The sequence below is a fragment of the Gastrolobium bilobum genome, unplaced genomic scaffold, assembly GCF_033153095.1.
Source record: "Gastrolobium bilobum isolate Gb01-03AN ecotype WA unplaced genomic scaffold, APGP_CSIRO_Gbil_v1 utg28843, whole genome shotgun sequence".
Taxonomy (NCBI): domain Eukaryota; kingdom Viridiplantae; phylum Streptophyta; class Magnoliopsida; order Fabales; family Fabaceae; genus Gastrolobium; species Gastrolobium bilobum.
In genome coordinates, this window is record NW_026896543.1 from 1 (window position 1) to 14,433 (window position 14,433).

The 14,433-nt window shown below is 34.1% G+C and overlaps 2 protein-coding genes across 2 annotated transcripts; both read right to left on the bottom strand.

The window, feature by feature from the left end:
- Positions 1–569: 569 nt before the first annotated feature.
- On the bottom strand, positions 570–3,021 carry LOC133300387 (uncharacterized; the record flags this gene model as incomplete). Its single annotated transcript, XM_061499918.1, has 5 exons — positions 2,734–3,021; positions 2,407–2,632; positions 1,865–2,310; positions 1,278–1,622; positions 570–1,156 (listed from the first exon to the last, which is right to left on the bottom strand). Coding segments are annotated over exons 1-5 (1,892 nt in total), but the record flags the coding sequence as incomplete, so codon positions are not given.
- Positions 3,022–10,295: 7,274 nt separating this feature from the next.
- LOC133300394 (DNA repair protein RAD51 homolog 3) lies at positions 10,296–13,642 on the bottom strand. The gene is made up of 9 exons (XM_061499925.1): positions 13,360–13,642; positions 13,119–13,220; positions 12,037–12,159; positions 11,839–11,872; positions 11,659–11,729; positions 11,347–11,573; positions 11,017–11,148; positions 10,778–10,844; positions 10,296–10,648 (listed from the first exon to the last, which is right to left on the bottom strand). The coding sequence occupies exons 1-9, from the start codon at positions 13,469–13,471 to the stop codon at positions 10,473–10,475; spliced, it is 1,044 nt and encodes a 347-aa protein (XP_061355909.1). The 5' UTR covers positions 13,472–13,642; the 3' UTR covers positions 10,296–10,472.
- Positions 13,643–14,433: the final 791 nt, after the last annotated feature.

Genomic DNA, 14,433 nt, shown 5'->3' on the forward strand with positions numbered 1-14,433 from the left:
TAACCTGCCTAAAGGCCTCACTGAAAGAAGTACTTTATGACATATACATCTGTACAAAACAATGTATACAATATAAAACCAAATCATCATGTCCTCAGCAATCTTTCACATGATGAACCTTTGCTTAACCTTCACAAACTTGAATCTTGCAGCACCTCCCTAGGTACGTAAGCTTGAGCGTGCCAGCATAGTTCAACACCTGTTATGCTTTACACAAATCACAAACCATGAAATTTTTATCAACATGTATAAATGACTGTGAAATATATATCACACATGCCCCACCATTTAATAAATACATACCTGCTAAACCATATATAAACACCATTGCAGGCTTAAATCTGTTTCGTTAACATTGCAAGGTTAATCTCAAAAAACCCATTTCATGAAAGCATTTGTCCTCTATTAGAGGTCTTCAAAATATGCATAATGTGGCTGACTTATAAAACATGTGACAGCAGCCTAGATGTCTCATGACACAGACATAGATAGTAAATGACATTCAAAAGTAGTGAACACAACCCATATAACCAGGGGTTCTCAAAAAAGTGAAGTACTCACACTCTCACCTTTTACTCAATAAGGATGCCACCACAAACTGTTTTTCTTCTTCACCACCTTCCAAAAAAATTTCCAATATAGTGGGATCCTTATGCATAATCATGGCAAGGTTAACCCTCTGTTCAACTGTCAATATTTCAAATTTCTTCAATTCTTGGACAACAGAAGTTTTTTTGCTTGAACCCTCACCTTGGTGTTCAAAGCATGTAATCAACCTGTCAATTTTGTCATTTGTGGTTTTATAATCATTACAAAGATCTTTAATTGCAACAGATACCTCACTAGCCAAAGCTTCCTCATTCCTTCCTCTCTTCTTACCCTTTTTTGCAACAGAAATTGACACAGGAGAAGTTTGTGTGGCTTCTTCAGTTGCAGTGTCAGGGAGTGGAGGTTCCCAATTCGGTGAGATTGTGTTGTCTTCAAATAGATCATAAATTTCTTCCACGACAGTCCCACTTTCAGCCATACCAATTGCCTCATTGTCCATATTGTGGACTGCATCCTCTGGACCCTCGGCATACTCTCCATTTGCCATGTCCTTTCCAAAAATCGGTCCCAATGCGTCATAGTATGGAAATGGTTTTTTGTAGAGACCCTTGGCATTAGGGTGAGTGTGCAAGGATAATACAATTCAGTGTGTCATTAGAACAGTAAATTATAACAAAGAAAATGCAATACAATATGATAATTTTTCTGTTCCCAATAATGAGTTTTACCTTAATCCAGTCCATGTAAATTTGCTTCTCCACGCCAATCATTTTGTCCCTATCATTCCACCCGAAACCACTTCCCCCATTCGGACCCATCATCTCAGCAATGGCATTGTAGTGCTTCTTTAGGTGCTTGATTCTAGACGTAATGTGTGGAGTGCCCTTAAATGTACATCCAGGAATTTTAGCATGCATCAGCTTCTCTAAGTGATTGGGAAATCCGGGCCTGAAACCATTCTCACCCTTCCATGCTAAACCGGACTCAACAAGACAATCAACAAGCACCATGTCCTCTTCTGATGTCCACGTGTGATTAATCTGCTTGCTCGATTGGGAATCCTTGTCAGCCATCTGCATAAGGTGTTAAGAAAAACATATGTTGTTTGTATACTATAATCAATAGACAATCAGTTACAAACAGATTACATAAATCAACATTACCAAACTGACATATATAGTATCTATTACATAGCCTCACATAGAAAAAGAAAGAGTTCAGTACAATCACACAAATGTTATGAAATGAAACTAAGTCGATGTAACCAAAACACAACAACATTATAAATCACACAAAGTCCTAAACCAAATCAAACACCATTCCTCCATGTATCAAACATCTGTTGGGCCAAATCATCCCTCCACCTTGTCCAAGCATTTGATGACTCAACATGAGTTATCAAGTTCTGTCCTTCGAAGTTGTCTGCAGCTTCAGCCATGTCCACAGTATTATCCTCTAAAGGGTCAATAGGCATCTCATTCCTAATATGATTATGAAGCAGGTAGCAAGCAGTGATTATGCGGCACTGCGTTTTCACCGGATAAAAAGACTTTGACCTGACAATGGCCCAACGACCCTTCAACAACCTAAAGCATCTTTCAATCACATTCCTAGCCTGGGAGTGTTTCATGTTAAAAAATTCTTGCGGTGTCGTTGGTTGTGCCCCATGTCTCCACTCACTCAGATGGTATCTTTGCCCTCTATAAGGTGTTAGGAATCCTTCCCCATTCATATAACCGGCATCGGCCAAATAATAGAAACCTATGACAACAGTAGTTATTTGTGAGGAACACTGTGGGACTGTAGTATAAATGATATGTCTCTCTGCGAAGAATGTGTGTGATGTTCTGTAGTTACCTTTCTGGACCCTTAACCCATTTCCACGAGAGATAGCGTCTCTGAGCACCTTTGAATCCGCAGCTGATCCCTCCCATCCATGCAACACGTAAATAAATTGGCAATCCTGCGAGAAGACACCCAAAACGTTTGTCGCAATTTCACCCTTCCTACTGCGGTATCTTGCCTTATCAGCTTGTAATGGATTAACCTTGATGTGCGTCCCGTCCAAAGCTCCAAGGCAATTCTATCAACCCAACAAAACAAACAAATAAAACAAGTCAATATAAAAGAGAGAATGACCTTTGTGAATTATGCGGAAAACATAGTGTAAATTTTTACAAGTACCTTGAACCACTTCCATCTATCATCAGTTGAGTTTTGTAGGATGGGATCAGGCCGTTTAAGCAGTACGGTGTGACACCTTAAAACAGACAGCAACACCTTGTTGAATTGTCTACTTATTGTCTCACCTGACCTCATAAACTGTCTTTTAATAACTCGATTCTTCACATCATGAGCCAAAATATAAAGGAAGATTGCAACCTGCTCTTCTACCCCCATGTGCCTCGTCGGTTGAAGCATCCCAATAGTTTTCAACATATCACACAAACTATGAAAGTTTCTCCTATCCATCCTTGTATTCTCAATACAAGCGGTGTCAGTAATATACACTATTATATGCAGATTCATTTCCCTCGTAGGCACCCTTCTGCAAAAATCCCACTTCAATCTCCTCATTTTCCTTTTCCTTCTTTCAATGTGAGCTAATATTACACCATAAATTCTCAATAATAACATAGTTCAGTGATTCAAATTTTGCAAATGACAAATGATAACAATAATGACACTCAACGCCATTGCTGTGTTCATCTCCTCAATCTAACACAACACAGCCAAGAGTAATTAACATTAATCCAACGATGATGAACGGGATTCAAAGCATCACAACACAATCAGTCATATTGCTCAAATATAGGACAAGGATTGTAATCTGGTTCAGTGCAAATAATGAGGTAGATATATGTTAACACATGTTCAACTCATGTACTAGTTTGTAAATGCATGCTGCCACAATTTTTATAAATTCATTTATCCTATCCCTTCTCAATTTCGAATTTCACATTTAGTCAAAAATTATTTTGCAATTACATGTTATGTTAAATCCATAACATAACAGTTTACAACACAACTCACATGCTACTGCTTAATGCTAAAAATTTATTTGCAATTACATGTAATGAGCATTCCAATATATGGATGACTGCATACAACATACCTCACATGCTCCACCAAGACAGCTTCATTTAAAACAACACACAGAAAACAAAACCAGGGCCAGTGGGAATCTTGGAAGTTCACTCAGAAAACAAAACCAGAGTTTTTGTCATGACAATTTTGGTTAATATATTGGAATAAAAGGTAACGTAACTAGGAAAGTAGAACTCGACTGATTAAAAAACTCATTCACCTTCCAATCTCTGTCTTTCATTCTTTAGTATGACTGAGGAAGGAAAAACGATGGGGGAAAAATTGAGATGATCCTACTACTTCCTATTTTTTATATTTTTTTTAAATATATATCTTTACAGATTTTTTTACTCCCTAGGTTTTTTATTTTTTTCATTATCAAGTTTGCTTGGAGCGAAAAGTAGATGAATGAACAATATTATATATGAGAAATCAAAATATGCTATCAGTGTTTTTTGTCCTTTCAATTTGATAATCACAACTTCATTTAAAACAACACACATTACTGGACTCATTGCAACCATGGGCAGGTTAGACGAATGAAATAAATGCTTTCACACCTAAGGCAAACCTAAATCATAGTCAAACTTACATATATATTCTACCCTGTAACATGCATGCAGGATCGGACCACATCAAATATCTACACATCATTTGGGAGTCTTAATATTATTTCCAAACAAGCACAATATAGCATCACTGATCGCATATGACTCGAAGTTGTGCTGGGTCTAAGATGACCACAACACATAAGCTACACATGAACACGTGTATAAAAAAAACAAAGATCCAAAAAAAATTAGTTTTCCCTCACAACCCAAATATGGACAAATAAAGTCCAAAACAGAGTATGACCGACCTCAGCAAAAATGGAAGTGACTTTGGTTGAACAAAAAAACGATTTCCTTCAACACGTTCTAGCACCCGGACTGCAGATATGAAAGAAGAAATTAGCTGGAAGACTAAATAGAAGGCAAGTGTCATACAAGGGAAGAGTCATACCGACAACAGAAGTCACATGCAAGGAATCAGCTTCTTCCTCCTCACTTGCGCGGATAGGAAATGGAGGGAGAAATGGCAGACATAAGGCTCTTTCGCGCCAATTTTCCACACGCCTTTTATCCCACCACCAACCAGTCAAATCAGATTCATCATCAGTGCACAAATCGTACAAAACTGAGGGTTATTTTCGTATTTGCATTCGCGGTTCACATTTCACTTCCCCGGGCAAACACGAAAGTCGTTTTTGAGTTGGACAACATGTTTCCATTCTTTCGATACAAATCATACATGAAACGCAAATAACGGATAAACTTGTTGCCGGGGATATTTATCATTTTTGTCTTGCCAAACATAGCTATTGCAAAATCCAGATAGCACTTTCCCAGGGATGCAAAAATTATCCGAGTACCAAACGGCCCCTAAGTGATTAGGGGACGAGATGGTAGACGCCAACCCCAAGACCAAAGTCATGTGTAGAAGGAGGATCGTAAAAATGAATAGGTATGATGGTGTCAACCTTAGGATCGCATTTTCAGGACCATCATGGCACATCGATGGTCGTTACGGTGGTATTATAATTATGTAATTTTTGAAGTATATAATTATAATATTAAATTTTTTTTTTCTTAAACTTTTCAGCCTAGTTTTTCTATTTCTATTGGTCCGTTGTAGGTATTACTGTAACCTTATAGATTTTTTATGAGCAAATTTTTGGGAACAGTGACCAAAGTGTCACTGTGGCCAAAAAAATTACCAGACTGTCACGTCAACAGTAAATTTTGTCAAATGTCACGTGGCATATTTCGCTACACTGTGTAGCGAAATATGTGCAAATAATTCGCTACACAGTGTAGCAAAATATGTCACGTCAGACTGCTCAAAATTAAACATGCCATGTGTCAAAATTGAAGAAATTCGCTACATAGGGTAGCGAATTTCTACAATTTTGACACGTGGCATTTTTGGTTCTGACGTGACATATTTCGCTACACTGTGTAGCGAATTATTTGTACACATATTTCGCTACACAGTGTAGCGAAATATGTCGCGTGTCATTTTGGCAAAAGTTACTGTTGACGTGACAGTCTGATAATTTTTTTGACCAACAATAGCAAAATGGTCACTGTTCCAGATTTTTGTACACTCAATATACTGAACTTGGTACACTCACTTATTAAAATGGATAAAAAAATTTTATATTCCTCTCTTTGTCCCTTTAAAATTTTCTCATTTAGTAAATGGATGCATTGAGTTCAGTATATACGTAGGCCATAATATTAAAAAAAATATCCCAACCTTAGAGACATGATTGAAGGTGAAAAAATGTTACTAATTTAAAAATTAACATCAGCTTAGAGGATTCAATGTAGGAAGTGCGGAACATAACAATGATATCCTTTTTAAAAATAAAAATAATTAACCCCCAAGGGTAGCTCAGTTGGCAGCTGAGCTCTCAAGGGATTGCTTGGTGCAGGGATCAAACCCTGCTTCAAGCAATTTCTTGGAAAATCTTTGGGGGCCAGAGGATAAGCCAAAAAATCTTCGGTTGGGGGATTAGTCTCGTCCTTTCTCCGGTTGAGAAGCTTAGTGCACCTACTGTTACAATGAGGGGCTAGCCCAAACGGGCCGTACCCCGAGGGCATGGTGCCCGGAGAAAGTTGAATGGGGATACCTCCTAGCAATGTACCAAAAAAAAAAAAAAAAAAAAAAACCGTATACTCTGTATTTTGAAGAAGAATATATAATTATAATATTAAAAAAAAAATTCTTTCCACATGACAACTTTTGAAGAGAGAGAAAAAATATAACTTTAATATTGTGATTATGATGTACTCACAGAATATATAGTTATATGTTGAGATATATAAAAACCATTAATGTAACCTCACCTAACAGCTTAAGCTTTTGGGTTGAATTGGTTCTTTACATGGTATCAGAGCATCGTGTCTCGGGTTCGATCCTCGCCGTCCCCCACTTTCTTTCAAGTGAAATTTCTTTGTTGCACAGGTAGGTGGGCCTGTGCATTGTCCACCCTTCAAGCCAGTGGGCTCTCGTGTGAGAGGACGTGTTGAGATATATAAAAACCATTAATGTAACCTCACCGAACAGCTTAAGCTTTTGGGTTGAATTGGTTCTTTATATTATACTATCATCATCCCACTGAATACTCAATAGCACGGTTGTGTTAAAAAAAAAAATTCCTTGAAAGCTTTGGCTATGAGCTTATCTTTTCCTAGAATAAAATACAAACAAAACACATACAACAAAACATGTGAGGACTGAGGAGGCAGAAGATACACAGGAGCATCAAGGACGACCTACGATGGGGAACTTCATTATCTAATACAAAGGAAGACATGCAGTTTATAAGATGACATGATGTGAGAACATCAACTCCCTGAAGTGAAGAGGAAAAATCATATACAATAGTAAAGTTCTCAATGTTTCAATTATGTGTTGATTTTTGCGTTCAGCCATACCATTTTATTACAAAATATGAGGACAAGTGATCTAATAGAAGCTACCCTATTGAGTCCATAATTCATGAAAGTCAAATGACAAATATTCTCTTGCATTTTCACTCTGCAAAACACAAACACTGGTGTCAAATTGAGTTCCTATTTCAACACAAATTGTCTGATAAAAGAAAAATAATTCAAAACAATTCTTCATCAAAATATCTTCTCATGTATTTTTTTTCACATGATCATATCATATGAATTATCTCAATCATTTATTCATGGTTTAATGGTTAATAATCAAAGTAACAATTTTTGCTTTTTCATTTTATGAATTTTTTTCTAATGATTATTGATCTATAAATAAATAAGTAAAATCTTCTCACTTGATATGATCACGTAAAAGGGGAGGAAAATATTTTATTATTATATGTGTTTTTGAAAACCTAAGTTGTGTTTGGTACGATCTATCTCCTAAGATAGATAGACATTGCCAATTTGAGAATCTCCTTATACCATATTTGGTTAAACATATTACAATATTTTCCTACCAAAATTATTTTATCCAGCCATCCATATTTGCATGTAAATTGCACCAAATAGACATGTAACACAATCTCACTTTAGAGCAGGTATTTTGAGTTGTCTAGCTAAATGTTCCAAAAAGTAACAATTTTCTCACGAACGTACCCTCACCTAATATAATTGCAGAAAGTGATATCTACTACCAAATTTAATTACAGACTAACAGCTCATTTTTCAATATTATGAGTAAAAAGTTATTTGGTGATTCAAAAATTTTATAAAAAGGGTTGTTTTGGTAATTGCAACTCATTTTTTCATCAATATTTTACCTCCAACCAAACATAAACTTTATAAATTTTATCTAATTTTTTCGATAAAATTTTTTTCAACCAAATAATTTATTCTTTTATATTTTTCTACTAAACTTACTTTTCTATTATTTTTTTAGTAATTATATTTTTCTAGTATTCAAAATTTTTATCATAAACCCAACGCCCTCTAAAAAAATGTTTGGTAACCGGTATTGTTTGGTGAAAGGGTTGGTGAAAATCAATAATTTATTTGCTTTTATTTTAAGACAAGGTAATGTTCACACTTAACCTTCTTCCTCGATCGTGGAATCTGGAAAGGCCAGTGAATGTCGTTCAGAATTCAATTTATGCATACTATAATAGAATTAATTAATGCACTACAAATACATCATCACCAAAATATATATAGCTTGTCCCACTCAGCAGCCTTTGGTCCACACTCGACGTATGATATCGAATAAATTTTTGGTACTACTGTACCTAGATTCAGTGCATCTCATCAATGAGAGTATTACACATCAGAGGAGAGAGAAAAAATCTGATAGAAAAAACAGAATTTTAGCTAAGATGTAATATTTTCATTGGTGAGATGTACTGAATCTTTGGTACAGCAGTAGTACTAAAGATTTATTACATAGGATCAAAGATTAAACTATGACATCATCATAGAATTCTGGTTTCTATTTTCTTAACATTTAATTTTAAAGTACATAAATATAAAGTTTTTCTTATATATATATATATATATATTAATTATTAAATCTAATGTTAAATTATTAAAAAAAATAACTATTAGAATCTTTATTTAAAATTTTTATCTTTTTTAATGATGTGTTGATACATTATTAAATAGGAATATAAACTTCACACTTAATGCATCAAGTTCAAAGACATTTTATTATTAAGCCCTTCGCGGGCTGCAATGTCAACATCTACCAATTCTTCAACACTTTGATTTTTGAAATATTTTTACATGATTAGAGTTATATTGACAATTTTTTTTTTTTTTTTACAAACTACACTATATCTTATTGGTAACACTCTACTAAAAAGTGTCTTACCGGAGACATAATACAGTTTGTAAGAGTTTGTGAACAAAAAATTTGTAAATATAACCTTCAAATATAATAGTGTTATTATAGTGATTTGAAATGTCCTTATGTGCTGCAACGTTACTGTGAAAGCATAATTATCACAGGATGTGCTATTTGCTGTTACGAAATATATGAGATAGTTTGAGCTATCGAATTGTAAGGCAGATATAAAAAAATAATTGATGGTAATTTATTTGGTTTCATAATTAATTTGATTTAAGAGTGTTCTTTATGACCATGATTTAGATTGTAACAAAATATATGTACATAAAAGCTATAAAGTTGTTAAAATCTTGTCCTTTAATTTTTCAATCAGCATTCATAATTAAATGCTTTTTCTTCTACAATACATTCTTTAGTTTACAAGAATTGAATACCAAACATACATTATGCTTGATATATTTGAATTGAATACAAAAGGATAGACTTTGGACCATCATATCATTCTTGATGAGCCGAGGGGTTATTTTGATAGGATTTTTTTATTTTTTTATTTAATGCGACTCCAGAATTTGAGACTTTGATATTTTTTATGCACTCAGGTTGACATCAGCAATTCTAAATTTTTGCCCTTTCGAAAAAAAGGGGGAAATGATTTAGTTGAATATTGGAACCCCCAATTCCCTAAGCCAGTTTCACATCATAAATAGAATAGGTCAAAATCAAGTAGGATCTGATATGTCCCTTTTTCAAGGGGAGGAAATATTCCTGTACCAAAGTAAAAACAAAAATAAATAAAAATAAAAGTGAGTGACATATCATGATATCTTGATCAATAATTAATTTTCATTTTTCCACATGTAATCTTTTCATTTTTTTTTTTTTTGATGCATATGAATGATATAAGAGCGATCACCAGCAATATTTTTCCAACTCAAAGGTACCAACCCTGCCACAATTATTGGTTCAAGTGGCAAGAAATTTGTTCTTCTTGACAAGAGGTCTCGAGTTTGAGCCTTGTAAATGGAGAAAATGATCTTGAAAAAGTCGGATAATCAATGGATATATCCCAAAGGTAACATCCCTTGTAGTGCTTTGTGCTTAAAACCACTCCTCAAATCCCGACTAGGGAGGGTGTGGTGAAAATAATCTTTATACGCAATCTTACCTTGCATATTTGCAAAGAGATTGTTTCCCAAATTTGAACATGCCACCTTTTAGTCATTGAACAACAGTTTTACCACTTTTCCATGCTGACTCTCTTATCATATTTACAATCTTATTAGAAAAATAAAAGGCATATAATTCAGTAAGTGAATTCAGTGGGGCTAATCAGTGTGTATAGTAATAGTTCTTCCATAGTAATATAAAACCAAGAAAAAATTCTTCCAAAATAAGTTTGTTTCTAATGTGAGCAAATAAGCTTTGAATTTTTGTGAGTTAAGCGTACCACATAGATACACTCTTATTTGCTGAACCTTACATATATAGAACCAAACCAAAACTCACATCATCTTGATTCGTTTACAGCTTGAAGTAGAATTACGGATCCCCCTAGTAGTCACAGAATATGGTGCTGATGCTGATTTAAGAGAAGGGGACTTATCAATAAACGCATGTCGTTCATTGCCATTCCAAAATAAGATGATCCTGTTTGTGCATGAATGAGACCAGCTATCTCCTGTTCACAATTATAAACAACAAACTTTAAATAAATAAAATCCATCTAATCAAGGGACCAAAATATATATATATATTGGCCATAAAGGTAAAAGTCCAAGTGAGATGTGAAAGCTGAAATAACACTTACCTAGAGCAAGGGTCAATTGAACTGAACCTTCAATATGCTTGGTTGTTACTTGATTCAACAAAACAACCTGCAAGAAAATCAAATTGATAATTGAAAATCAAGGAGGCGAAAAAGAATCTCCCGACGGAAAAGAAGTCAAAAAAGGACTGGACATTAAGCCAAGGAAGCTGATTTGGCTGCAATCAAAGATTAAGTTCAATACAAAACACATCTGGCAAGCTGAATAAATTGATTCTTACAGCCAAACAGAACTTTCTTGCAAGTTTCATCATCTTCAAAGCCATTTCACTAAGTAATCGAGTCCTGAGAGCCATATCATCAAAGTCTTGGCGGAAGTGGAAAGTAACACTGTCAACAATGATGATCTTTACCTATAATAATGTATTAAAAAAGATCACGGTGGAATACTTAAGATGCACTAAAACAATAGATTAAAAAGCAAGGGTACTTCCATTGTCCACAATCCAAGGCAATGTATGATGGGAAGGAATAAGGCAATTGAAATCATGAATCATCCTCAATATGTTTGCTAAAAAATATCAATTCAAGAGATTAAATAGCATACTTACATCTTTATGTTCTGCGATGAATTTGTCTAAGTAATTCACCAAAGCAATTTGCTCAGTATAGCTGCAAACGCGAAAATAGAATATGTTGTCCAAGATACTATTAGGGTGCATTTTAACTTCACAAGCTTGAGAATCCTTGTGAAAGTGGTGGCTATATTCTGACATGTCTTCTATGCATGCTTCAGCAATTTGTAGAACACGTTCGACCATAAAGCTTCCTTCTGTGTCTGAGTATCTCACAGGCACAAGAAGTATAATCAATGACCTGCTTTAAATGCTGAATGAGTATTAGAATCTGATTAAGGCTCTTACCAATATATATTGCCTTCCCACCTAGGCCACCATAATCTAATGGAATCTGAACATTTACTGCAAGTTGAATCCTGCAAAAGTAAACATCACTCACTATAACAAATAACTCAAATATTTAGCGATTTAGGATGAAAAAAACAAGAACAACATGGTGTAGAAAATTGGGATGACAAAGCATACCCAAATTGTGTTTTACCAATTCCTGGAACTCCACCTAAATACATAAAGAAAGAATTATTTCGCAGCCCAGAAAAGGGAAAAAGGAGAGGAAGAAGAAAACTGCTAAGTATTTGTGCTTAAAAACAAGTAATGTATATTTAATTGGAAGTCATGATTATGAGTTTCATACTATTAAGAGAAGCCAAAACAGACACTAACCAATTTCAGTGACTTCTTTACAATTAATCCCTCCACCAAGGATGTTATCCAGATCCGCACAAGAAGTAGTAATGCAAGACGAAAACTTTTCCTCATTGAGCATATCCCAAGCTGTCTGACCACCTGCATGACACAAACTTGAGTGAATCATGTTCTGTAGAATATACTGGATTGAATTTAATTCATATAATACGAAAAGAATGCAATACACATGTATTTCAATTGTAAGAGAAGGTCACATATCAAGTAATCAAAGCACTTATTGCTTGACCTTCGCCAATCAGTAATCTTCTCATACTCACATGAGGAGTGAGTATTTTTGGGAATGAGATGATATGTAAAATATAATTTTGCATCCCGTCTAAGGATAAACTATTGTTTAGTAGAGTCAATTGGCTCGCCATGGTGGAGCATGGATTCAATAGTAGAGTCCTTAAACATTTGTCATAAATCTTACCCATCAGCATTATTCACATGGTAGGAAGCTCCAAATTTAAATAAATGAAAGCTATTGATTTTGGCCCAAAATTTCCATTAACTCAGTTTCTAAGATACAATACATCCCGGATTCTAAAAACTTGATATCATAAATTGAAACTTCATCTGGTACGGTACCTTTAAGTTTTAAGTGCATAACCTAGGATCACACACAATTGATGGGAGCTTTCCCTACCCTTAACCTCTTTGGAACATTATCTTCAACACAAATTGATGGTCAAAGGCAAAGGCTGACCAAATCCATAGTAGTCCTTACCACTTGACCCCAAAAAAAGTTATAGGAGGAGGTATGCAAAGTTGGTGTGGTCTTTTTAATTTTTTTTTTAGAAATTTCTCCACCAGTTCATTGATTAATCTATTAATCCGGTCGAGTCCAGCATTATCACAAGGGCACCAAAGCTCTCCCTACCAAGTTTTTAAGACAGCTCTATACCCGAATTCGAGACCACCGGAATTTTAAATGAGCATGCACTTTTTACACATGAAATAAAAGCTAAATAAATATTTTGATCAATACTTAAAAGAATAGCAAAATAACAAACTGAAAATAAAAGCAGTTATGCATCATTAGAACCAACACATACCATCAACAACAGCACTGTGACTTCCATTTGATCTGTCCAAAGCACTAGTTCTGGTTGCATATTTCAGAATTTCTGAAGCTTCACTTTCAGAAACTTCTATATCTGAATTCAAGTGAAATAATGGGTATGTGGGAAAAAAAACAAAATTCAATTAAAAAAATGATTTTTTTTTTTTTTTTTAACATATAAACATGCCCCAATAGCAAAATGCAGGGAAAATGAAAGGGTTTTGAATTGAAACCTCGAGCAAGGTGAGAAGGGGAGGCGCAAGCAATGGCATCGAGTGTGGTGTAACCAGCTGCTAAGAGCTTTCCTCTCTTTGAAGCTGAAATTGGTAGCATACCAATCTCCATTTCTTCCACTCTCAGTGTCGCTGTTGCACCTTCATCTTCTTCTTTGGCTAAAATTCTCACTTTGTCTTTTGCTGACAAAAACAACAACCAACATTTAACATTTTAAGGACATAAAATCCAATATTTGATATTTAAAGAAGAAGAAAAAAAGTTGAATTACTGCCTAAGTAATTTTAATAATTTTTAAATAGATGTTTATTGTTTTAAATTTTTTAATAATGTATTATGAGGTAGATTATACTTATAACTTCTTTTTTTACAACCTCTTACAACCATATCTTAACACCGTTGATTTCCGCCAATCAACGGTTATGGTTTTCGCAAATTAAACTCATTAATTAATTATTAATTCACAATAAATGATAATCGTTGATTGGTAGAAATCAACGGTATTAAGATATGATTGTAAGAGGTTGTAAAAAAAAAAGATTGTAAGTATAATCTTTTTCATGTATTATTATTTAACAAATTATATCAGTATAAAAATAATAAATATTACACCAAATTTTAATCGTTGATTTCTTTATAATTTACAATGGCGTGAGTTAATCCTACTTTATTTAATTAAGTTTAATATTTCTTCGATTACTGAAAATAAAAATTATCTCCTATAATCCCATAAGTGATAACCATATCATTTGGAATTCAAAGAAAAATAATTATAATAATAAAGATTAATATAATTTCAAAATAAATTAAAAATACAAAAATATCTTTCTTTAACCTCAAAACCGAAACCATCTTTTGGACTCACAAAAGGTAAAGTTATTACCTGTCCGTCTTTTGATCACAAGAGATAAGTTATTACCCGCGCTTGGAAAAGTATTAAACCCTAATTAATTATATATTTTGTTAACTCATTAAGAAAATGATTATCGCAACCGTATTACTTTTTAATAATGTATCCACATATTCAAGTAAAAAAACTTTATTCTTACGGTAATTTTTTTTTTTGGTAAAAT

What these genes read in the sequence shown, in the direction of transcription:
- LOC133300394 (XM_061499925.1), bottom strand. Translation starts at nt 13,471, where the DNA reads ATGGAGATTGGTATGCTACCAATTTCAGCTTCAAAGAGAGGAAAGCTC. An exon ending in CCCTTCTCACCTTGCTCGAG is followed by an intron (nt 13,221 to 13,359) that starts GTTTCAATTCAA and finishes ACTTGAATTCAG; the next exon opens with ATATAGAAGTTTCTGAAAGT. An exon ending in CAAGAAAGTTCTGTTTGGCT is followed by an intron (nt 10,845 to 11,016) that starts GTAAGAATCAAT and finishes ATTTTCTTGCAG; the next exon opens with GTTGTTTTGTTGAATCAAGT.